Source organism: Haemaphysalis longicornis, unplaced genomic scaffold (assembly GCF_048455015.1).
Source record: "Haemaphysalis longicornis isolate Haplotype H1 unplaced genomic scaffold, Haemaphysalis longicornis Haplotype H1 scaffold_4, whole genome shotgun sequence".
In the NCBI taxonomy this organism is placed as follows: Eukaryota; Metazoa; Arthropoda; class Arachnida; order Ixodida; family Ixodidae; genus Haemaphysalis; species Haemaphysalis longicornis.
This window is the reverse complement of record NW_027526361.1, coordinates 6936930-6962473: the sequence shown is the minus strand read 5'-3', so window position 1 is coordinate 6962473 and position 25544 is coordinate 6936930. Positions and strand designations below refer to the sequence as shown.

The window sequence follows — 25544 nt, the reverse complement described above, 5'->3', positions numbered from 1 at the left end:
GATAGCGGGATAGCCGCTGGGGAATCTGCCGTCGGAGCCCGCCGGGGAGTCCGCCTGCCAGGTAAGGTACTTCGCCTCCGACTGAGGTGCCCGCCGCCCGTGTCTTCTGCGCGTAGTTCGATAGGACGTCGCAGATTTGTGTGCCTAGTAGCGCCTGAATTTCATGGCGGCCTCCCTCTTGATCTTGCTATTGGTCATGGGTGACCGCCAGGGGACAAAAACAGTAAATAGGGGGGGGGGGGGGGGACAGAACAGAGAAACAGATTATCTCACTGCGTAGGCCACGCTTTTTGTGCTAACGGCGTCGGTTTTGGCAAGGTTGTCATGTAGACATCCTACAAGAACGTCTAAGTAATGCACTGAGTGTATATTTTTTCAGTGGTAATAGAGCGGCTTGACAGGAGCATACTTACAAAATTACTAGCCACACTTTATTTTGCTATAGTTAATTTTTTTCTAAAATAAGATGATCGACGTCGCACACCGAAATTTTGAGTTGGCGCCTGTCGCACTTTCTCCCGGCCATGGCTTCATGGTTAAAAACAGAAACAAACTCCAATTGGTCAAGTTTTCCCCCTCAGCTTGTATTTCGTACTCTTCCAAACGAATTAAACGGCACATACTACTTTTATAAATGACAAAGCAACAAACGGGTCATTATACGCGTATGAGTTGCCATCTCCACGAGTATGGTCTTCATAGACGCCGTGAGCGCCTCCTAACCCTGCCCACATTGTTTTACCACTGTCCGTATAAAGCATTTAAAGTATGACGAGCAAGTCTTCGTGGTTGCAATAGGTCGAAAGAAAAAAATTAGATAAAATGTATTTCGCAAAATCAAACGCGTAACATTACGTAAGCTTTGATAAAGCAAGAAAATATGCGCCAATGAACCGGGCGACAAGCCTTACGTGCAGTTCAGGCCCTATGTCTAAGCTGGCTTGCGACTCTAAGGTCTTTACAGGGCATACGTCGTGTAGAGTTTATGGAAACGCGGATAAGCTGTAAAACCAGTTTTACGGTCAGATGTGAGAGCGTTGCGTTTTAGTCCTCAAAACATCGAGGCGCTCATATAGCGTGAAGTCTGACGTACCGTTTTTCTCCTGGGATTCCCTAAGAAAAAAAAGCGTGTCTATTTTTTTTTTAATGTTGACACATGCACTTTGCTATTCTTTTCTTAACAATAACGAGGTGACGACGCTAGCTGGCATCGTCTCAGAGCTGGATGATTCGCTGATTTTATTGCGCTTTGGTATAAGCTGAAAAGGGTCCTCGTGTTGCGCTACGTCCTGCCACAAACTGTGACGGAGATAGTGGCGAATGTTTTATTGTCCGGATTTTGTGAGCCGCAGTTGCGGATTGGAAACATAATCTCGTCGTCAAGTTTGAGTGTCATCGTAACGCTGGAGCGCGTGAAGCCTCCTCCGGGCGTTTCCAAAATATTTCTCGATAAAAAGGTACACGACGAGCATTAATATTTCATGACATTTTCATCTATATTATTATGCTTTTTCTTGGAAGGTGAAAATTCTTTATACGACTATCGCCGGCCTTTTCGTCACGTCAGAATTTATTGTATTCGCAGAAAACCGTTTAGTCGAGGAATAGTGCGGTGAATGCCCTCAGTTCAAATATTAGAGCACAACCGGAACAATGTCTACCCCACCCCGTGTAGAGAGCCAAACGAAGACGCGTACTGAGTCTTCCTGCTGAAGGAGAGCGTAGACGTGTGCCCCGCCCGTACTGCAGTGCACAGGAAATGCGTTTCACGAGAGCAGAGAACGTTGGAGTAGTGTCTTTATTCCTCACCCCCAATGGACAAGAAGATCGTATTGCCTATTTCTGCCTAATAGTTCCGGTACAGTGCGCCATTTCTTGACCCTGAAAGCGTAAATGCGGAAACCGGTATGCAGAGCCCCTTGGCTTATGGGCCATTCTCCCTTGTAGGTGACTGCTAATCATGGCAGCTAGACAGTGCGCTGATACGGTGCGCTATCCCGAGGTGCTGAGATAATTTACGGTGCCATAAAACTTCGCAGCTGACTAAAATTCCAGACCTTATGGTGGAAGCCTCGAGCCAAGCCCGTAATATTGGTCGTCTTGAGATATTTGTGAATCGATGGGTAGTTAAAATGCGCGCAGTTAAAATAAGACAAAGTACAAAAAAGGCTAACGAATTTCCCCCGCATAGATGCAAGTACACATGCATTCCGCATATGTGCATCGTCGAGAATCGTCCTTGTACTTTAATATCTTTAAACAACATGGTACGAACACTTGTCAAAAAAAACAGCTTGTTACAAGTGTGTGGTGGTCGGTTTATACACGAGAGTAGCTGTGAGAACGCTCTTGATAAATCCTAGAGATGAGCAAGACACAAGCACGAGCTCTGCTTTCCGCGCCAGCTTTGGTACGTTTAATTACACATACAAGAAGTGTCATAGTCGATGACGTCGCGAATACACTTCGAAAGATTAGCAAAGTGATTGGAGGGCTCAATGCGCGGTGCAAAAAAAAAAAGATACGCATAAATGTTGCTGTTTGGTATAGCTGCTGAGCTTTAGAACCATTCTGAAATAAAGCATTTTCGTGGAATATTTTACTGTGCTTTTCTTTTTCAGCGTATTAACGGAATTTCAATATAAGTAGAAAAGCGGGCTTACGAAGCAGGAGGCATGCGGCAAATTCGGGATATGTGCAATAAAACCTTGTCACACCGCTGCAGCGTATGACTCTGGCAGTTTTTACGCGCGCGATTGAAACTCGACAGAAGTTGGCCGTGGGTGATTCTTCTCTCGTGTTTATTTATCTTTTGCACTGCAAGCCCTGCACACGCTGCTGCGTGGTGGAAAAACAACGATGGTTACATAGTACATGAGTACAGACGAGCCTCAGCTATTCCCATTCATACGAAATGCACGCAAGTAAAGCAATCAGGAGGGGCATTTCAGATTCAAATCTCATACATTTGGGATCGCAGCATCAAACATAGGTCGAAGAGCCCGTTGCGCCAGCCCTAATTCCAGTTTGCAATCTCTGAGTTCGCACTTTCGCTACTACCCGGTTTAAGTTCATCCCACTCCGCTGCTGGTCTTACAACAAACAAGCACTTTTAAACATCCAGTTCTCGCACGTAAGTCATCCCTAGATCCCAATGATTTGTACGTGGTCAGGTGGTATTGTGCAAGGATGGCGTATATAAAGACGAATCAAGGTTAAGTGTTTCATTCCAGAGCTCTCTCTCTCTCTCTCTCTCTCTCTCTCTCTCTCTCTCTGTCCCTCTGGGCGTGCACACTCCCACACGCACTAAGCAAGCACCGGAGCTCAACTTAGCATTGTCGCGAAGCAGCGCACTGCGCATACCTCTCGTCCAACGCTTTGCTTATACCAGAGTCCTTCAATGAAGGACTCTGCTTATACTTAACATCCAGCCGGCGTGGAATAGTCGGTAAGGGGCCAGCTTTGCAAACGAACGGACCTACGTTTTATGTAGCCCCGCCCGGGGTACTTTACTTTCATCAGATAGGTGAACCGAGGCGAACTCCAGGTTGTTAGACTAAGTGCCTGCAAGCTTGAATAGATGTTCGATCAAAGAACCACTGTTTCTTTTTCTTAATTAAGGCAATCTGTGTGCGTGTTATTTGCGGAGCAAAAGGGGGCGCTGGTTTTACGTGAAGGCCCTATTTCGTCCCAGTAGCAAACAACTAATGGTCTAGCGTTCGAAGCGCTCCGTCGGACAATGCCCTCATCGCCAAACTCTGTATTCAATTCGGGTGAGCCCCACAAGAGGATCGTTAAGGGTGTCCTAGCCAGCAAGCCTTCCAGGCCCCCGAACAAAGCACGTCCGCGGCTATTGACGACGCAGAGATTAGCGCACCTCACGTGTGCAAGCAGCTGACGCCTCTAAACAATTCCTGGCTATCAAAAGCGGCGCTTTCATCGTCGGCGTTGTCCTTTTCTGTTGACTACTTGCTGCGTCCATTGTTAAGGCTAGAAAGAATAGCAAGTGAGAGCAACAGCATTAAAAAAGCATTGTTGACGGCCCCAACGTAAACTTGCGCAGTGCAGCCGTTTTTTGATTTCCGCCGACGCACCACCCCCATTCCAACTTGTTCCACCATCACTACCTCTGTTTCACGAGGAGGGTTTGCTTACCCCAGCTTTTACGCAGCACTTCCCCGGGCTAAAATACCTTGCTGGTCAAGCGCCAGCACCGAAGGGGACTGTCACGCGGTGTAGAAGCTGAGGCTTGGGCCGCCTGGCTCGACAAGGGGTGCAGGTTTCTCCTGGTGCTGCATGTAGAAGGTTTGTGCACCACGCTTCGTTTGTCCATTTCGCTGCTTGGAACATGTTGGTGCGAACGCTAATCTATGCATTCATATCAACCGCAGTACACAGTTATCAAGTCCCGTCACGGTTCACGGTGCTGATTACGGGTCTACTTCTTAAGGACAGGGATGACCGACTTAGGGGAAATATCGCTATGCGTAGCATGCTGTGTTCACTTCAAGAACAGGTGATCTATTCTTCGTCGCTCGCATTCAGAAATGGAAAGGTAGGAGAGATGAAAGCAATGCACTTATTGGGACTCATGGTGTCTGCGCGATGTGTGCTCATATGTAAAGGTACGAGCGGAGGAGGTTTGATTGTCGTGTTATCAAGGGTAGCAGAAACAAGTCTTCGATTTTGTTGTAGTTATGGGAAAGCAGTGATAGGTTTTCTAAATACTCTCAGTTGTTTGGAAGCGACAAGTGCACCGTAATTTGCACGTTTCTATGTATGCCCAGTGAGTATTTATCAGTGTTTAGCTACGCTAAAAATAGCCACATATCTGTTTTTCCACAGTGCACCTCATTGAGCATTCGCTGCGATGGGAGGTGGCCGGAAGCCTGACAATTACGGAAGCGTTAAATGCGATTTCACTAAAAAATTTGAACACTGCCATGACACCCCACAATAAAAAACGCACATAGTATAGACAACGTTTTCCGGGTAAACTTATACACGGGACCTTTTCATTGATCCTGTGTGCCCTGTTTGCCGAATAGTTTTTCTGCGTTGTGGTCAACCAGACCCAAGGTGAGTTTTTTTGGAATGTCTAAGTAATCGGGTAAATGTGTGTCGAATACCGCTTGGCCCCCTCCGAAGCAAAGAAGCTTCATTCCGAACCAATCAGCTCAGAACCTGTCATCCCAATGTACTGCTTCCCCACTGCGGCTTGGAACCTTAATATAGGCTTTCAATGGCCCCTTCATTGGCGCGGCAAACAGCCTTGTGGTCTGCTCGGGGATGGCACTGACGACATGCTGATACAGGCTGAACATCTCAGCAGATCCTGGGATATAGAGAGGGCACAAGACGTTCGCAGCGATTTCCGCATTATGTAGCCTTGATTTGTCATCGCCTTGTCCAGCAATCAACTACCGCACTAGTTGCACTAACCAAGGATGAACATTTCGGAAAATTTTCAGTATTCAGAAGCATTTTAAACGCTTCCGTGTTGAATCGCTCGCTCTTTAATAGGAAGAAGCCTCGATGAAGGCTGTGGCACATCAGGGGCCGATCATCAACAAAATATTATTGCCCACAAAAAAATGCCAAAGATGGGTGTAGTGTTAGTCACTGGCCGCTTGCATGCCTGGCCAAAGACTGCCCAAAAACCACGACGTAAATATATGCGTGTACGGACGACGTCCGTACAGCCCCTTCGTGGTGGTGCTCTAGACACGAATATCGGGAGGTATTTTTAGAAGTTTTTAAAAACGTGTTTTTACATATATCAGAAAGACACCGTTGTTCCAATGTGACGGCCAGGGACCACATCATGTGTGACAGTTTAAGTTGTGATGGGTAAAGCATTGCGGCTTAAAAGACGCAGCACAATGAGGACAATACTCGAGCAGGCTTTCTTTCTTATTTTAACCTGCAGCGAGCCTTCGCGAAAAGCATTGTTCTTAGAAAGCGTGGTGGTTCGGGCTTGTTGGTACATACTTAACGATTGAACAACAGCGCTGAAACGGGACAAAATATTGACAAGACAGGGTGCTGACTGACAGGGCAGCGCCCTGCCCTGTCAATCTTTTGCCACGTTTCAGCGCTGTTGCTCAATTGTCCTTAGGCACCGCTCTTAATGCCATGAAGCAGACTTCAGTAGGCGCACCATGCCTTCTCGCGAAACCACGCCGCCCTCTGGGTGCAAGGGGTAAAGGAGGACGGCCCCATCTACGTCACCTTTACCCATGGCTGGCTTGGCTATGGAATAGGCGGCGCCGCAAAGCAAATTTTTTGCTGGACAACATTTTCGCTACTGACAACCTCATAACGTTGCAAATGTTTTCTTTGTAAGATACCGGCCACTTAGGGGGCGCTATCAGCTAAGAAAGCCAAGTGGCGCTAAGAACGATAGAATCCCATCTTGATAGAAACAAAGATAAACAGTTAGTCAATTTTTTGGCTCTCTGGGCCACCCCGGGCCGTTCTAAAATATGAAAGTAGCCCCTCAACCGGAATGTCGTGAAACCAACCAAGATTGGGTGTACAATTCGAAAGGTGTGAGACACGATGGAGCTGTCACGTAGCAGAAGAGAAGAAGCGCGTCATGAGAAACAGTGAGGGTCATCATGGAGGCAGTCTATCTGGCCTTTTGTACAGAGCACTGGTTAGGTCCGCCAACAGATCAAGCCGATAAGCCTTGACCAAGTAAGTACCAGAAGCACAGGAACATAGGCGAAAATAGTTGCTATGATCCTACTTCCCCGTTGATATCGCGTCCGGCGGCATAAGAGGCCACGTAAGAGTAGGCATTCGAGTGTCTCCCATGGTCACTGATGTTATGATTTTGTTAATGTTGTCACCTACTAAGCGGTTAGTGCACAGTTCCTTTCAACGAAGACAGTGGTGTGAGCACCCTCGTTGTCTATCGTTGATACGACCTGCTCCTTCCAGGTAGAGCCAAATTCAACACATCTATGCTCCAAAGCAAGCGCAGTACGATAGCCTCTATATACATGCTTATTAAATGTTCGTTACTATCGTGCGTTGGCACCGGCATGCTACTAGTGCGCTCTGCGCCAAGATTCTTCGAAAGGGTTTTTCGAAGGGGTTCTTGCGTAGGTTGGTGTGGCCTCGTTTCCCTGACTGATGCGGCTCCTCGTGCCAGGTGGCGGTGGCGTGGCTTCCACACTATGGCGAAGTCGGTGGCGATCGGCATCGACCTGGGCACCACGTACTCGTGCGTAGCCGTGTTCCGCCAGGGTAGGGTGGAGATCATCGCCAACGAGCAAGGCAACCGCACCACGCCCAGCTATGTGGCCTTCACCGAGCACGAGCGGCTCATCGGCGAGGCGGCCCGAAACCAGGCCGCGCTCAATCCGACAAACACCGTGTTTGGTGAGAGGAAGTGCCCTGTCGTCGCTGCATCAATAGGGGGGGTTGTCGTGGTACCGCGCGTACGGCATCGCGCACACTGAGAACTGTTGTGCGAGGACTAAACACGTACAAACATGCACAGCAAACTGGCGAAGCTTGCACTAAGTCGCCCAAGGCTTGAACCATTGCGGAGCTGCAGGATTTCTTTCTACGTGAGCATTGAAGGACCCATCATCACACATTTGTACAAGTTTGAAATTGTTTACTTGCATCTTCCGTCGTCGCTTTGAACAGTGCTAGTAGTAGTGATCGTCATATGCATCGATATCGCCACGTTCCTCATTTCAAGCTTTACATGCGCGGTAGCGCTTGACTGCATGCATCGCAGTGGCGGCGCGTATGTGCACGATGCATGCGCGACGTTCCTCCAGTCGCGTCGAGGTTCTGTGGAGCAGGTGTTGCGCCAGCTGTGCTGTTGTTGGTTGCTAGGCAACGCGATGCGCTCCTCAGAATTCTCGCCAGTTTTTTTTTTTATTATTATTATTTGCTAAAGCCACAGCGCGAACCTGGGACGCATGGCGGTCGCCGCGATGCACGCGCTGACGGGCACGCTCGGCATTTTTTTGGTATTTTTAACGCTGTTCACGCCACACATTACGGCCGGATACAACAGAGCCACTGTTAAAAAAAAAGGGGGTGTGTTGCAAATACTGCGGCCTCTTGGTACCCCAGTCCCACTTGTGCTTCATGCCAGGTACTCGCATAAAATACGCTTGAGAGAAACCCTTACATGATTTAAGATAAAGTGAAAGCAACTGTACAAATATAAAATTACACAAAGCGTAAATTTAAAAATCAGCTCGTTTTAGGGGCAAAGCCCCTTAGGGGCTCGGGCTGTCGGCGTCTGCTGTCGTCGTCGTTGTCGTCGTTTAAGGTAGTGACGGTACCAAAACACCGGGACACTCGTTTTCCAACACTTCACGCTAAGACGTAACGCGTACTAAAAGAATGCACTGAGACACTCATTTTCCAACACCTCGCCCTAGAACGCTTTGTACTTCAAAGACGCCAGACCTTTACAGCAAAGCTGCATACCTCTGCCCCCAAGCGATTTAATCTCCGTGGGCAAAAACGCCAGGGCGCCAAGAATACACGTATACACTGGATGCTTAGCCCCTCCCCACGGTTACCGTTAGTGGAGATAACCCGGGATTTTTTTTTTTAGTATAAATATGCACAAAGGTGGTGCTACGTTTCGCTTAGAGTTGAACACTGCGCCTCTTCGATTATCAGTCTGGGACCTTGCGCGGACTACCCGGGGAGTAGATACAGCGCTATATTTTCGCATGCATTCTGTTGAAACCTCCTGTCCAAAGGCAATCTTCAAACTCCCCGGACTATCGAGGACTGATTAGTCGATGGTGGCCAGTATAGTAGACTGCGTCGCTGCGAACAACCTGTGGTTTCCTGTCTAACAATCAACCCTACCGCCTACTAGGGTAATCTGGAGGCAGCCTTAGCCTGGGTGATCACAACTGGCACCACTGAGTGTGGCGTATTAGTATGCCCCATTTTAGACGCCCTGCGTATATTTTTCCAGAAGGTATTGGAAGGTCCTCACACCATTCTAGAGAGAGATATGCTACAGTTATTACCGTACGTATGGGCTCGCTTCACCACTCAACGACTTTTTCGGTGCCTAGAGGGCAAAATGGACGGCGCCCGTAAGAAGTCCACGTTAGGCACTCTTCCCCCTTGATTCAATTGCATTTTTGAATTTGTGCTTTACAAGTGCCTACAGCTGAATCGAGATTTTGAAACAGCTTCGTTAAAGACATGAAGAGACGTAGAGCGCTGAAGTTTATAGGGCGGCCACAAAAAAAAAAGGAACAAACGAAACGGTTGATCGTTTAATAGAATGCTTTGTTGGGCGAGTTGGTTCATGGAGCTCGTCCAGTCTACTGTGTTTCTCTGTCCTCGTCCTCTGCCCTCATTCTATTTTTTTTTTAAGGTTGATATTTTGTACCTTTATTCTGTGGTCATCCTGTGCACTTGAGCGCTCTACGTTTCCTCATGCCTCGATACCAACTAGCCCAACAGCACGTTTCGCTTTTGTTGAAGACTTGGGAACTGCTTTTCTCAGTCGCGTTACAGAGATCACGTCCGCCCTTACAGAGTTTTCCCTTTCCTTTTCCTCCTCCGCGGCAGACGCCAAGCGGCTGATCGGGCGCCACTTCCACGACCCCGCGCTTCAGAACGACATGAAGCAGTGGCCGTTCAAAGTGGTGAACGAGGGCAACGAGCCTCGCATCCAGGTCAGGTTCCGCGGCCAGACCAAGACCCTCCACCCGGAGGAGGTCTCGGCCATGGTGCTCTTCAAGATGAGAGAGAGCGCCGAGGCCTTCCTCGGCGGCCCCGTCTCCAAGGCCGTCATCACCGTGCCGGCCTACTTCAACGACTCGCAGCGCCAGGCCACCAAGGACGCGGGGGCCATTGCTGGTCTCCACGTCCTCCGCATCATCAACGAGCCGACCGCTGCCGCCATCGCCTATGGGCTGGACAAGGTGTCGCTCATGTGCCGTTAAGTTTGCGCCAGTTCAATTTAGCAGCTTGTCTAGAATTTTTCTGTAAGCACCAGTGCCTCTCTACTTCATTTGCTGCCTCCATATGAGGTGAAAAAACGCGTTGCGGTTTTTCGTGACGGCCCTATTTGCAACACTACATGCTTGCTCGTCCTTGACGTAGACTGCATTTCCAAAGTACCCGAAGAGCTCAATCTCAGCATTTCCCAGACAAAACTTGGTGGGAGGGGGTACGACGGGGAGACGTATGTACGTATGCACGGACAAATTTTTTACTGAAGACATATTGACGTCGCATCGTGTATTTAAAAAAAAAACAGGCAAGCTAAGTTCACGGGGTGAAGTTTTTCGCACAACCACGTCGAAGCCAGCCGTCGGTGGTGTTGTAATCGTCAGAGTTCGCGCTTGTTGGTGCGTCATAGTCGAACGCACCCACTGCTAATGCGCGGCGGCCACTTTTCTAGTGGCGGCGAGAACACAAAGCCGGTGTGTCGAGATTTCGGTGCACATTGGAGATCCGCAGTTATCTATAATTCTTCCCTATGGCGCGCCTCAGGGTCAGTGTACCCTCGGCGTGTAAAAGCCAGAAAATTCTGCTCAGTGCCTATTAGGATGGGCATGCTTTTCCGCGCATTTGTTTAATGCGCAACACTTGAACGCCCACTGCTGTGGTTTGGCGGCGGCGATGTCCTCGTAACTGAGCGAGTGAACGGACACCGAAGGCAGAAAGAAAACTGTGGAGCAGCGTCTGGCCAAAGTGTGAGGGGGAGGCAGGGAGACATGTGGGCCATGGCGACGTGCTGGGAGATGGCGCCAAAGCAGTGCGTGCCGTCGTGCGCTCGACGATGATGCGTTCACTTCTTGAGACGCGCAGTTCGCGCCACCGACGCCCAGGCTCACCATCGCTGCCTCCGAGAGAACCAATAAGTGAACGCTTCGTCAGCGCACTGCAGCCCTCAGAAGCGAGTGCTCAACGAGCGTGGCTAGTCTAAACTAGCGCCACTAGATGAGGTTTCACAGTATCTGCACTCCTTTATGTCATTGTTCTATGCCGCCGACAGCGGCCATTGGTCGAACCGCGTCACGTGACATTTCTTTACCCCGGGGAGACCCATGGGAGCTGACATTTTGGTACCTCTGTGTTGCCGCGCGCGCGCTCATCGATAAATCGCAATTTTCGAAGCGCAGTGCGGCTGTACGACACGTTGAGAGTGAGTTTTCAAGTTCCCAGACAGAGTAGCGATGCCGTGCTGCACTGTACTGGGCTCTTTCAACCGGCGGGATGGTGCAAAACGCCTGCATCGCTTCTCGCTGGAAAACAACGACAGTGGTCACTGTAATTTATAGCCACTTAAAAAGCGTAGCTTACTTAGTGGCTCTACCGTAACATAGAGCCACCAAACAAGCTACGCTAGCGTAACCGAGCCTGACCGCATCGCACCGGCGCGCTGTCTCTAAATCTTCGAGAAGTAACACAGCTGCCATGGTTGCCAAGCGGCGCCCGGACCAATTCCGCCCGCCAACGTCAGGCACAATAAAGCGCATAAAGCTGGTCACCCTGGCGTCAGGCACCAAAATGGCTGCCGCCGTTCGTCAGTGTCGTTACTCTTAAGCGTAGCTTATTTAGTGGTTCTACTCTGTGCCCCTTGACATCTACGCGGGAGATTCATACACGATTTGCAACAACATGCTCGGCGGCGGTGACGCGCGCGGCGAGATAACGGCAGAGTAGCGAGCTCAGCCTTGCGTTCCCCGATCACGCAATAACTTCCTGAGACGCAGCAACTATGCGCCGTTACTGACGAGACTGCAGCTCACGCTGCGCACAAATTACGTATTAGGGAGTATAGTAATCATCATTTGCTTTTTTTTTTAAATCTCGTTCTGAAAATAGATGCAGATTTTTGCCTTATTCGAAGGTTTCTTTCTGCGTGTAGATGGTTGTGTTATAGGGGAATAATTCCATTAGTTTGGAGTAAGCGCTCCTCCCGGGGGACTCTTTTATTGTATGTGTCTTGTTTCAACCTGTCTGTCCACAAAATATCTCAGCTACTTGTCACGTGTTAATCTCGATATGATTTAAATGCAAAGAAACTGCCTCACCATTTCCTTCCCTCTTTCTAGGTTGCCATAAATCTGTGACAGGCGGCGCTACTGCCCAACTTGTGTATTCTGTAGCATACGAATTTTGCCAATTTCTTCTCATAGGTCGGACACCTTCAATGCGTAAAAGCGTCTGCTGCACGGAGAACTATGCTAATCAGTAGTAGACGTTCTCGTACCCCCAATGAAGAATAACATTAACGCGGTTGGCCTCAAGCGCGAGTTCGGCGGGTCTCTCTTCCGCAGACGGACCAGAAAGAGCGCAACGTGATGATCTTCGACCTGGGCGGGGGCACCTTCGACGTCTCCATCCTGAACATATGCAAGGGCATCTTCGAGGTCAAGGCGACGGCGGGCGACACGCACCTTGGCGGCGAAGACTTCGACAGCCGCATGGTCTCCTACCTGGCTTCCGAGTTCAACCGCAAGCACAAGAAGAAGATCGAGAACGACAAGAAGGCCATGCGCCGCCTGCGCACCGCCTGCGAGAAGGGAAAGCGCACGCTCTCCTCCTGCACCCAGGCCAGGTGTGACTTGCCCACTCTTCCTTCTTGCATGCTAACACGGCCGAGCATTTCCATGGCGGAATGGGTACTGCAGAACCATTGCGCAGTGACTTAATAAATAGCCCCAGAGAAACTTGCGAGCATACAACTAGAAATTCCATCTGATATGAATACGATTTTGTTTCGTTTTGTGGGGAGGCTGATAAGCGCTCAAGGATAAATAGTCAGCAGCACGGATCGCAGAACAAACTTGAGTGGCAGAACAAACTCGTTACCCCGCTACATAGGCATGGAGAGAGAGAGACGGTTAACGGGTTCTGATAAACATTTGAATGGTTAATCATGCACCGAGAAGGAGCAGGAGAAGGATGGCTGTGCTGTCCGTAATCAACCCATGGTGTGAGAACTGAAGTTGGCAGGGTTTATCTGCCGGGTGGACTAGAACCACCCAAATCCGCCCCCTGTAAGCTTTCGCACCTTTCTGCGAACACTCACGTCGCGGAAGGTTTTCGAATACTTGGATAATAAACTGCTTATTTGAAATTACCAAGCGTCCGAGCTATTAGCGAAATCGGGATTGTGAAATTGTTTTATTAAAGGAGTACTGACACGAAATTTCAAAGCTGAGATAACTATGCAAAACGCTTCCTTTTTATCAGGAGATATCTCCCAGCAAGTTTCAACAGCAACCGTTCAGCGAAACATATTTAAAATCCATTTTAATCTTCGCCCGCACGAGAAAGGCCAGAGCGGGTCGACGTGACATCATCTGCTACGTGCCCCAAACTGTCGACGTCGGGGCTCCCGTGACGAAGCCGACGCGCTGGCTGTGGTTGGCGCGCGCTGCTCGGGCGTGTGTACACGTCATGGTTTTGGGACTGACGTCATGCTGCCCGGGCCTGTGGGGACGGCGAAGACCTCGGCCGGTCTGGGCGCGCGCGTGCGCTCGCTCGCGCGCGCTTCCAGAGAGGCAGCGATACGGCAAGAATGGTGACGCCATGTGATACATGCTGTCATGGCGGCCGCTCGGCGTTTTTTTGTCGAAACCGAAACTGGCACGAATAAACGACGCCGTAAATGAATGTTTACGCTGCGCTCGACCGTCTAATCTGTCATTCTATGATTAGTGGGCTGGTAGGCACGCATAGCAGCGAAAAAAACGTAACATAAAAATTTCGTGTCAGTACTCCTTTAAATATTTAAGGGTGTAAAAAACTCAACCCATTAGTTCGATGGGTCAGTCGGATAAAAAACTATTTTTTCCTATAGGCCCAATTGCGTTCTTATAAGCTTGGCAAAGGGACAAGCTTGAGTGCCGGTTTGCGCCTCCCCCTCCTTTCCTCTGAAAGCTTTATCTGCCACTTAATTGAAGCGGTTTTTCTTCTTTCGATTCCTCAATGAGTACCAAGGCCAGAATCCCGATCAAATTAAGCGCATTTATACTACTATCCGAGCAGTCCCATCACAGGCGGCCTGGGGCATCTCATTCCATCAGCACTCTTAGGCAGCAAAGCCCCATTTGGAATGCCAGAGGGACAATTAGACAGATTGTTTCTGTGGGGCGCGGACGAAAACCATCAATTTGCATTTTGGAGATAGATCGCCACTGCATTATGCAGCCGAAGAGCAGGCCGCTTGCGCCCTAACAACGCGCCCCGTCGTCTGGTGGGTGTCATGGCAAGGCAGTGTTGTTCAACTCTCCTCCCCTACGAAATGCCCATTTTTTCTAGCAGTTTACCGTTCAGACCAAAGGGGCACATACCGTTGAGGCAAGCCAAAGAGGCAGGGACAATTCTTTGTTCCCAGAGGAAGTTGGCCCGATAATAGATGCTTTAAGGGAGGGGAGGTGTTTTGTTTGTATCACGAATGTGGAAGTGTTTGTGAGGAATACTGAAGAATCAGCCCTAACTGAGATCGCCTCAAAAGGTGCAATGTTTGTTCACCTGACACAGCCAGATTAACCGGTCCAAGAGGCAATAGGGACAGCGCGAATACAATGACGTTTTCAGAATAAACAAAAACGTGTTTGCGTGAATGGTATTAGCACGACGGAGCTTATGGTTACATCTTCGTTCCTCGATCTTCCGCTAGATTCTAAATGAAGAGATGAGTCTAAGAGCTTGAGCGAAATAAAGAGGGATAGTATAAAGAAGAGAAGGTGACGCGGGTTACTGCAAATGAAGCCTGAGCTCCCAAACCATCACGATCGTGTTTGATCGACATTGTTTAACGATTACGCTAAAGTATTGCAACGTTACACATGACCTCTCACCACTAGGACTTGCGATGCGGCATTTGTTCTGATACTGCATCTACGGCTCTACGAGAACGGAAGCGTACTCGTAGGGGCACACTACCGATAGAGCGCGTGACGTCGACGCCGTTAGTCAGAACGAGCAGGAATTGCGAAGGTCAGCATCGGGTATTGCACGCCCGTACGTTCGAGAGCAGAACTAGCGGGCGCATTGTGACCGACAAAGCATGGTACGTCACCTCCGATGCTATATTTCAACCGCAGTTTCTCTGCGACCAGTTCAGTGTTCTCTGCAATGTATGTAACAGATGGTGGTATACATCTGCACGATGGTATGACCGTGTCAAGTTTGATATCTGCGCTGTAAACCATGTAAATCACTGCAAGATAATTTGTAGTTTCGCACCGCAGATAAAATTTCTCCCATTAACTCGCAGCGGTTAAGATTACGCTCGAGATGGCTTTCCGTTTGCGAGTTTGTTTCCCTTTTTTTGATGCTATCTCCCTGCAACGTTCTCATCTTTCTCCGCAACGTTAAGAAACGTTGGATGTACTGGCCGCATCAGCTGGAGCACGTTTACGCTCAATGTTGGGCTTTATGCACAGATGAACGGCCGACTATTGATTTAGCCCCCCAGGGGAAAAGCAATGTGCGTCAAGATTTTGACAATGCCAGAGTTTTTATGGTTCGCCTCTGCAAGAAAAAAGTACACCGCCGGCGGAAATCAAACTAGAAATCGCGTGTGAAACCATAAACTAGCGCTAAATGCGGGGCGAAATGCGTCCCACAAGAAAGGTTCCTTAACGTGCATCCAAATTTAGTACGCACAGACACTGAATACTATTGTCCTTGTATTAAAGAGCGATCATAAAACTGTTAATAAAACTGGCCACATTAGCAACAGAGCTCATGCGTGCTCAGGCCAATGAGTTGTCTGTTGGAGCCTCGTTCACCTTTCTGCCGGACTGCTTTTTTATTCATTTCCGGACGTGCGAGATGTGGCGACGACGCTTAAACGTCTCCAAGTTGATTATTGGTGACGGCGAAGAGACCCCTCACGTGAAATATCCTGGTGCTCGCCCAGCATTGAGATCGACTCGCTGCACGAGGGCATCGACTTCTACACGACCATTACGCGTGCGCGCTTTGAGGAGCTCAACGCGGACCTGTTCCGGGCCACCGTGGAACCTCTGCAGCGGTGCCTTACCGACGCCAAGATGGCCAAGACGGACATCCAGGACGTCGTCATGGTGGGCGGCTCCACGCGTATCCCCAAGATCCAGAGGCTGCTGCAGGACTTCTTCAACGGCAAGGAGCCGAACAAGTCCATCAACCCGGACGAGGCCGTGGCGTACGGCGCGGCCGTGCAGGCGGCCATCCTGACCGACAGCAAGGCCGCCGAGGTGCAGGACGTGCTGCTGCTGGACGTCACCCCCTTGTCGCTCGGCATCGAGACCGCGGGCGGCGTGATGACGGTGCTGATTCAGCGCAACACCACCATACCTACCAACAAGTCCCGCATCTTCACCACCTACGCGGACGACCAGCCGAGCGTGCTCATACAGGTGCGTGCACCGTATACATGCATGGGCTGGCGTGCTGCGCGGGTTGCATGCTGTACCTAATAAGGGGCTAACCAGCATAAGTTGTCTCGACCCTCATCTGCCGTTTGCTTTTATCCACTGACCAGCACCGCGGACAGCCTTTTGTCACTTGTGCAGCGATCTCGCCATTTTGACACAGTTTTATTGATTTATTTACTCTCAATGCAACACGCTACAGGCACGAACAATGCTAATTGAACAACACAAATGAAGCGCCGTTGTGCAGGGTAGGCACGAATGGTGGCTTGCAGGCAGCTGGTTCAGTTGTTATTTATCTAGGCGCGCTTCCTTAATTTTGTTCTTATGCAGACGACTTTTTATATCTTTTAGTGCAAAGGTCGCTGCTAGCTTCCATTGAAATACGAACAACTCAGTTGGTGGATTTCAGCACAAGCAGCGCACCCTGACGAGGGACCATCTATACACAGCACAAATAAGGTAGGAAAAGCACTCTGATAAATTATTCCTATTTCCCATGCGCAGCCCCTCACTTAGAATGCGGAGCATACACTGAAAACCACGCGCACTGGTGTTCGTATTCCAATGTATCTTGATAGTACAATACGCAATGTGCTGCCTCAAACATGTCAAGATTTCATTTACGGTAATGCTGACATCTAGGAACCGTGTCACGGGCAGTGCTACTATGGGAAAGTTGGTTGCCTGACCATCCATACCTCCCTGTGATAGACATATTTGAGGAAAGTGTTTCTCTCAGCGGTGTGCCGTCACCTCAAGGTGAAAGTGACTCCAAAAAACGTCGGAACCAAGAAAGGGGGCCTCAAAAAAGGGTCACCAAAAAGCCGAAAACAAGAAAATGAAATGGGAAAAATCGACGACAAGAAGCCACTGGGCGATTTCCACGATGTGCTTCACATGTGAAATGAATCAGCTTAAGTGGAATATGGCAGGTCTATTTTCGTGCTCGCTTCGTTAATTACATAAAGTAGCATTACAGCTGACCTCACCTTCGCCGAAAGAGGGCATTGACTGCGGTTATCCGAGAAAACGAGGGAGAATAAGGTTGCTCAGCGCGCCGTAGCATTACCCTAACGGAGAAAGGTAAAAGCTTTGCTGCCTTTACATTTCTTCATTCGTTGCTTGTCACTGTGTCCTGTTTCCCTGGTGCCACGTGTGCACTATAAATCGTCTGAAAAACGTACTATAATATACACAATTAGGCTCAAACTTCACCAGAGCTCGCTCTCGTGCTTTTGCGCTCTAAGCCGTCAGTCCGCAGCCAGGCCCGCCAACTTCTCACGGTTGTGATTGTACCATTCAGAACCCTTTTTTGTAGCCCATTTTTTGTAGCAAAGACATCTGTCGGCTCTTTATATTTATAATCTTAATGAACACTTGGTCAGTTTTTTTTATTTATTATGGTGATTACTATTTATGCGCTACATTATATTAACTGCTGTTTTTATAGCGGAGATGATGGGCTCGTCAACATGAGGTGAAGAGCATTGGTGTCCAGTCTTTTCAGTGCCGGGACCAACACATGAAAGTGAAAAGTGGATATAATCTGCGCAAGTTACGCGTAGATCGACAAATTTCTGTATATTTCTGGGATATAATATGCCACCTTTTATGCCACCTTTTATGAATTTCATTGAAGATTTGGTATAGAAGTGTTACAAACTTCATTATACCAATGCTGTTCTCGACATAATTCACTGCGCAGGTTTGTTTCATTTTGACCTTCGATCTCGATTGCCTATGCCTCGCTTCAATAGTGTTAGCGCAGGTGGTTCCTATTGCTCTGACATTAGTTAGGCAAACAGTACTCAGTCTACCAGATTTAGGGGAAATCCCCAAGGTGGAGTAAGGTTATGCATATGAAAGTTTGACATCCACCTCAATGGAGCCGCACGGCTACAAAGGAAAGCTATACAGCTTCCTCAGAAACTTTGCATTTGAAGAAAAATTTGTCCTGGTACAGGACTCGAACACGGGACCACCGTGAAAACGGAGCAGTCGCTCTACCAACTGAGCTAACCAGGAGGCTAGTCGTTTGTAGTGCGAGAGCGAATTGATCAACAACTCGAAGTGAAGGACAGGTGTTAATCGACCAGATTTAGCGAAAATCCCCAAAATGGAGTATGTTTCTGCACATGAAAGTTTGACATCCACTTCAATGCAGCCGTACGGCTACAAAGGAAAGCTATACAGCTTCCTTACTCCATCTTGGGGATTTCCCCTAAATCTGGTCGATTAACACCTGTCCTTCACTTCGAGTTGTTGATCAATTCGCTCTCTCGCTACAAACGACTAGCCTCCCGGTTAGCTCAGCTGGTAGAGCAACTGCTCCGGTTTTGTGGTGGTCCCGGGTTCGAATCCTGGACCAGGACGAATTTTTCTTCGACTGCAAAGTTTCTGAGGAAGCTGTATAGCTTTCCTTCGTAGCCGTACGGCTGTGTTGAGGTGGATGTCAAACTTTCCTGTATAACTGTATAACTGCTTCTTCCTAAACTGTTCCGTGGCTCTGACGATAAGACCTGACAGTTTCTGACAGGAAAGCCAAATCGCATGACGTTCATATCCGCTAAAGTTTGTTTTAGAAATCAAGTTTCATCTGTGTAGACCACCATGACGTAGTTAGCCAGGGGAATGAAGGAAAATGCAGAGGCTTGGCGGTACGCCCGCAGCGCCGTGCTTCATCAGTGGTCAAAACACTTGACAGCGTACTCCAGAGAGAGAGAGAGAGAGAGAGAGAGAACGATCTTTAATGAAGTCTGGCGATGTTAGCCGGGCTAAAATGCCTAACTGGCTACGCCAGTTGATGACGTGACGAAGAGATGATGGCGATGATGTTGAAGAACTTTATGCGCACAGAGGCGCTGAGTTATTTACAGAGACTGGTCTAGACCTTTGTGTTGAAGGTACTCTATCAGAGCATTTGTAGCCCTAAAGCACGTTTGGGACAAGCCCACGGTCCTAAAACGTCCTTTAGTTGAATGTCCACGGAAAGCGGCTGTCCCAAAGACACTGCGAGGGACACCTTTGTGCACTAAATTGGGCACATTCACAGAGCAGGTGCTGAAGGGTTACTGGCGCATCGCAGTCTGGGCAGAGTGGCGACGTAGTCCGTTTCATCTTCAAGCGGAAGTTGCGCGTGTATGCTACTTTTGGTCGCATGCAATGTAACTATTGCAATGAAAACATGGCACTAGACAAGTTTCATTCTTCCGAGTGTTGAATGTTTGACCTCTGATACTGTTTCCCGAAATGGACGAATGACGGCATCACAGGTGTTCGAAGGTGAGCGGGCGCTGACGAAGGACAACAACCTCCTGGGCAAATTCGTGCTCAAGGGCATACCGCTGGCTCCGCGGGGCGTGCCTCAGATCGAGGTTACCTTCGACATCGACGCCAACGGCATCCTGAACGTGTCGGCAGTGGAGAAGGAGGTCGGAAAGGTCAAGAGGATCACCGTCACCAACGAAAAGGGCCTCCTCACGCGGGACCAGGTCGAAAAGATGATCAAGGAGAGCGAGAACTACAAGGAACAGGACGTGCTCGAGAGGAACCGCATCTCCGCCCGGAACGCCCTCGAGGGATACCTGTTTCAGGTGCGCCTTTGACACAGGCATATCTTGACCTGCCTCGTAGGGATTCGAAGTGTGATTGAAATGCCATTTGTGCTCAGAACCTCTTGGTAGTATCTTAAGCGGCATTTCAACGTGTCTTTCCAAGGAAATCATTGAAAGGCATTTCAAGGCTATGTCCGTTGATCGAAAAGCGTTCGCTTTAGTCGAACGGTCTGATGCGTGAATACAGGCGGGACGTCGAGACTGCATGTGACGTCTTAGAAGAACTCGCGTAAACAGGGGGTCATCACCGGAAGTGATGTTAATTACAGTTAAGGCAGAAATTTGGGCTAGTTGGTTATCTGACTGCATTTTACTAGCGAAGAACAGACGCGGACGAAGAAGTACACAGGACACTTGCTAGGCCACAACTGAAATTTTACTTAGCGTCCGTGAAACAAAGAAAGATAACATATCACCACGCCCTTCCCCTACACCACCCCACACACGCCAGCCAGGGTGAATGAAGGAGTGCTCAAACAATTAACTCCTTCCGTGTAGATTATAAAATGCTTCGTTAATCTCGCAACTGGTCTAGTCACGTCCAGATCCTAAAACACGTGTGTTATCAAACGCCGGCGTACAACCGGCGGACAGATGAGGCGGTGTTGAAACGACAGACAGAGAGAGCACCGTGCCACAGTTTCATCGCTTGCGGCGGGAGGCCATCTGGCCGTGACAAAACCAGTAGCGAGATTAACGAGGCATTTTTTATCTAAACGGAAGGAGTGAATTGTTTGAGCACTCATTCAATCACCTTTACAGAAAAGGAGATAGGCTTCCTACGAGGGCGCATGTGCGAGACCTATAGGCTAGCGTGTGTGGGGTGGTGTAGGGGAAGGGTGTGGTGATATGTTATCTTTCTTTGTTTCACGGACGCTAAGTAAAATTTCAGTAGTAATCTAGCGAGTGTCCTGTGTACTTCTTTTTTGTCCGCGTCTGTTTTTCGCTAGTAAAATGCAGTCATGTTAATTACGTTTGTGACGTCGCTTGCGGTGACAGCACATGGTGTGTCCCGACACCAGGGGCGGAATTCTCAGCTTCCTTCATTTCATGTCCGTTTCGGGCGATCCCTGATTGGCTGAAAGCAGACGATGGGGTGTCGGGCAGAACAAGCAAAGTGATACGTCGGTTTCTGCACATATCATTGCTCAGAGACATTGAAAGTGCGCCTACGTCATGACTAAAACAGACGCGAAATGGGCATTTTTGAAAAGAACAAACACAGAATTTCGCCCCAGGTGAAGGTTTGAGCTTACAGCGGACAGTTATCGTTGGGACGATTGGATTACTCGCACGTTCATTCCTCGCGCCCCCTTTCATAAGTATCTTGAGAAAAGAGGCGTATAAGTAAACAAGAACCCCTCTATCTAACGACGTCATTGGTTGAACGCGAGGCGTTCTCGTGATGGATTCCTTGGTTGGCCGATCCCACACTGCGAGTATGGGCTACCCTGGAGGTACGCACCTCTTTTCTAGAATTCCCACAGCAACTCTCGGGTGTGCACTCCGTATAGGCCTAACGGTTAGGCTTGCGGTGTACGGCGCGAATCGGTACCTGCTTCTTCGAGTGGGTGCCGGTTTGAGGTGTTAAACCCCAAGATGTGACGTCAGCCCTGACGTCCTAAACCTCGAAACGGGAAGGTGGGCCTAACGTCTTCTGGCTAACTGCCTTACGGCACGCAGATAACACCATTCTTCTCGTGAAGAATTCTTTGGTTGTCGTCTAGGTTTCCCAAAAACTCTTCGACCATGCCGAAATGGAGCAGTGGGATAGACGCTGGCTTCAAAATGCGAGGGACTCAAGTTCAATTCTGGCCACGGGAAGCGTTTTTTTTTTCAACTTCACCCACGATCATTCATCATCATCGTCAGAGAAAGTTGACGTTGCTGCAAGTCGCATTGGCGTACAACGGGATCAGTAATGACAATAAAGCTTTGCTTTAACAAGGCTCCTCAAAAGCAATGCGTTGTCGAGCGGAATACTAACCGTGAACTCTCTCGAGCGGGGAACAGCGTATGTGCAAGTGTGTGGATGTACAAGTGTGTGGATGTGCGTGGGTGTGGGTGTGCACGTGTGTGGGTGTGCATGTGTGTGCGTGCGCGCGTGTGTGTGTGTGGTGGTGGTGGGGGGGGGGGGGAGTGCATGCAACCATGCGTGCGTGCACATGTGTGTTTTGGAACCTGGAATGAATTCTGGATGCAGTCCCTCTATTGGAGCATTGCACCGTGCTTCCTCGAAAGCTGGCCCCTTCCTTCTCCACATCGTGCTGCAACCCCGCAACTGCACGCACATGGCGTCGCGCAGGTTCGCACGAAGATCAAGGAGGACCCGTCCGTCAAGGCTGCCATCTCGCAGAAGGACATGGACCGCGTCCTCGCGAAGGCGGACCAACTCGAGAACTGGCTGGAGTTGAACGCGGTAAGGCGGCCGCAATTCCTTCTTTTTCAGCCAGTGGCACCTCTTATCTGTGAGACGAAAAGTGCGGCGGCTTCTCGAGCAAAACCCTCTATGGCTTTTGCGCTACTTTGGCCCCTTTCCTCCGCCACCAGCGCTTCTTGTCGAGAGCTGGGCACTCAGCTGGAGCTTTCGCTTTAATGCGTAATATGTTACACGGCAGCCTGAAAGCTTTTTTAAAGACGATAGCCTTTCTTGGGCTACTTAAACGCCGGAATTTCGGTCTATCTGTCTGTCTGTGACTCATTCAGTCACTCGGCCAAAGTGAAACTGAATCTGCGCAATAGTCACGTCTGTAAACGTCCAAGTCCAGTGGCAATGTTCATACTTGTCAACATTATTGAACAAGCAAAAAAAATTCGCAAATTCGAGGCATAAAATCAATACATAGGTGATATTTTCAGTGTTCGTTTATTTTAAAAAATTATGGATGCTGGGTTTTTGCGGTATCAAATGACACAATACATCAACTGCAGAAAATCGTCGCCTGCTGTTGCCCGCGTCACTATAGCTCCTGCCGGAATCTTCAGAAATCAAACGGCGACAGTAACGAAAGGTTCCTATAGGTAGATTACGCGTTTCGCTTAGAATGCACGTGGAGCAGGGAAACGTGGTTCTATAAACATTGTAGTAGAGCGCCTCGAATCACGTTCGTCTCCCCCGTACGGCAGCGCTGGCATCGAGTCACCGGGCCTTACGCAGTAGGACGCGCTAAATTTAAATTTAGGTGAGCAAACATCTAGCGTGTTATCTTGGGAGGAACGAGGCGGAGAAGGGAGAGCATGAGAGGTGAGCGGGAAAGAGAAGGGAGGCGTTTACATTGCAGGGGCGCCAGTCGACTATCGTCTTTGCTCGATATTTGCAACGAAAGGAGCAGATACACGGCCTTTTTTTTTCATAACCGCACATGTCTCCGCGTTTCAGGAATGTAACTTCGATTGAAAGAGTTAGCAGCCAGGCGAAGGGCTCTTACGCAACATTATATAGAAATTTACACCACACTCTCTCCCTGGCGATTTTCTGACTACGTCTAACTGCCTGGATTATACCTTTCCTTCTACTTGAGATATTCATCCGCATTCCGTATTTATCGTCAATCCTGGTAGCTGGTAGCTGGGTGGGGTTGTGGTACACGAGTAGGAATGCCCGAAGCTGCTATTTTCCCGGTTTCACGCGTTCTTTTTTTCTTTCGTCGATAAGGAGTTTGTCGAATCCCGATCATTCGGAATCCTGCTCAAACCCCGTTAAGGTCGCTGATATCGGTTACACAGACTAACGCTGTTCACATTTTTTAATTCGTCGCAGAAATCTACGAGGGACGACTTCGATAGCAAGAAGAAGGAGCTTGAAAAGGTGTGGGAACCACTGGTCCAGCGCATCTACGCCAGCACTCAAGGAGGCACTATGTCTTAACGGGATGTCACGAAATCTATTCTCGGCGCGTGGTAAAATTCTCTGCGTCCCAGCATCCCTGGGAACAAATAATACTGCATCGCACAGGGGACGATGTCACCAAATCGCAATGCGGTCGCGAACTATCTAGAGGCCTCGCGAACTCGTTTAAGAGCACTGCGAGGTTAATGCTGACCGCTAATCACGTTCAGTTATCTCACATTTTGTTCTTCGTGGTATTGGGTCCCACTTTGCGCTAAGAACAATATTCTGCTTCGAAACAATGGGTGGAGGTCATTCTACTTTCTCAAGCCTGAATAATGTTCCAGTTGCTACAAAGAATAAAAAAATGAAATAATTTTTTGCAGTAGCTGTGTTGTGAATTTTACTTTGGAAAATGCAAAACCGTAGTACATTGAAAAGCGCGTGGGTGTGTGAGAGAGGGCGGGAACACCCCCGCAGAAAGATTATCCAGGGGGCTTTCTTTAATGCTCCTGAACCAGGCTAGAAAAAATGCCACACGTTGACCTTTTCAGTGTATATAGAATACGCTCCTATGCTCGCCTGTGTCATCTTGTGACGTTTAATTTTTACGGGATGGAATTGAACAGTTATAAGGACAAGGCCTTCTTTTGCGATGCTTTTTCGCTGGGCCTAAAAACGAGGCACATGCCGCATACCAACGTTTGGTGTGCTTTTGGTATGGTGGTATGCTTTTGTAGTCCCCTTCGGCGTTTCGGATCTCAACGTGGAATACTTGCCAAGTTTGTCCTTAGGTCATGGAATCGAAAACTGTGCCGACGCGCGGAATACTGTGATTAGTTATATATACTAGTTACTTGTCTACTTGATATGGCGATTGATACCTTACGTGTTTTCTCCGTGCCCTACCCTCAAAGCACGAGGGCATCGCGAGGGACAATCGCGAATCGACGAAAAGAGTGTAATTACATCTCTAAAAACAGAAAAGACTAAATAAAAAGATATTATGAACAGGTCACTATGTCGATGGCATGCCAAGCTTCACAGTTTGGAGCATATTTATACTGCTCTCAAGCATTGTAAAGCATGAACATGTAAAGCATGAACAGACGGACACAAAACGAACCCTGCTTGAAGCCCTCGTTCTTTACTAGAGAAGGTAACATTCTTCAAGTCGACCGACAAGGACGTGCACGCCGGTATCTAGAGATTTCTTCAAAAATCTCTTGAGTATATATGTCCTGCGTAAGCAGTAGGGTGAACTAAACTGAAAGGACAAATTCGAACTGAATCCAACTTCAAGTTCAAGCATGGACAGGCAGGCTCTGTGTTTGTAATCAAATAAATTCATTCTGTCGATGTACTACGAAACCAATCATCCGGTATTTAATGTATTTAACTGTGTTAACTTATAGTTTATGGGAGCGGTGCAGAGGACCCGCAGTCTAGTCTGTGTCCAAGTACCCTACCCATTCAGTTGTGGCAAAGGCCCGCTTTCGTCGTAACCGCGTAGCTAGTTACCGCCGCCCCTCCACTGGGTACACCTATTCTTACAATTAGGTACGAGCCCGGAAACAGTATGTCACATCGAGCAAGTAAACAATCCCCGTGGGCTGAAGCGATGTACTAGGATTTCAGTAATGCCGCACAATGAGACGAGGGCCATACAAAGACATTCGGCGGCGGCCATGGGCCACGTAAGTT

General features: G+C 48.8%; 1 protein-coding gene across 1 annotated transcript; it reads left to right on the top strand.

Moving 5' to 3' along the window:
• Window positions 1–7184: 7184 nt before the first annotated feature.
• LOC144180264 (heat shock 70 kDa protein 1B-like) lies at window positions 7185–24001 on the top strand. The gene is made up of 7 exons (XM_077708640.1): window positions 7185–7389; window positions 9577–9932; window positions 12300–12580; window positions 15899–16379; window positions 19670–19990; window positions 22317–22430; window positions 23772–24001. The coding sequence occupies exons 1-7, from the start codon at window positions 7185–7187 to the stop codon at window positions 23877–23879; spliced, it is 1866 nt and encodes a 621-aa protein (XP_077564766.1). The 3' UTR covers window positions 23880–24001.
• Window positions 24002–25544: the final 1543 nt, after the last annotated feature.

Coding starts and splice junctions, on each gene's coding strand:
- LOC144180264 (XM_077708640.1), top strand. CDS start 7,185: ATGGCGAAGTCGGTGGCGATCGGCATCGACCTGGGCACCACGTACTCG. Junction 7,390..9,576: donor TCCGACAAACACCGTGTTTG/GTGAGAGGAAGT, acceptor CCTCCGCGGCAG/ACGCCAAGCGGCTGATCGGG. Junction 22,431..23,771: donor ACTGGCTGGAGTTGAACGCG/GTAAGGCGGCCG, acceptor AATTCGTCGCAG/AAATCTACGAGGGACGACTT.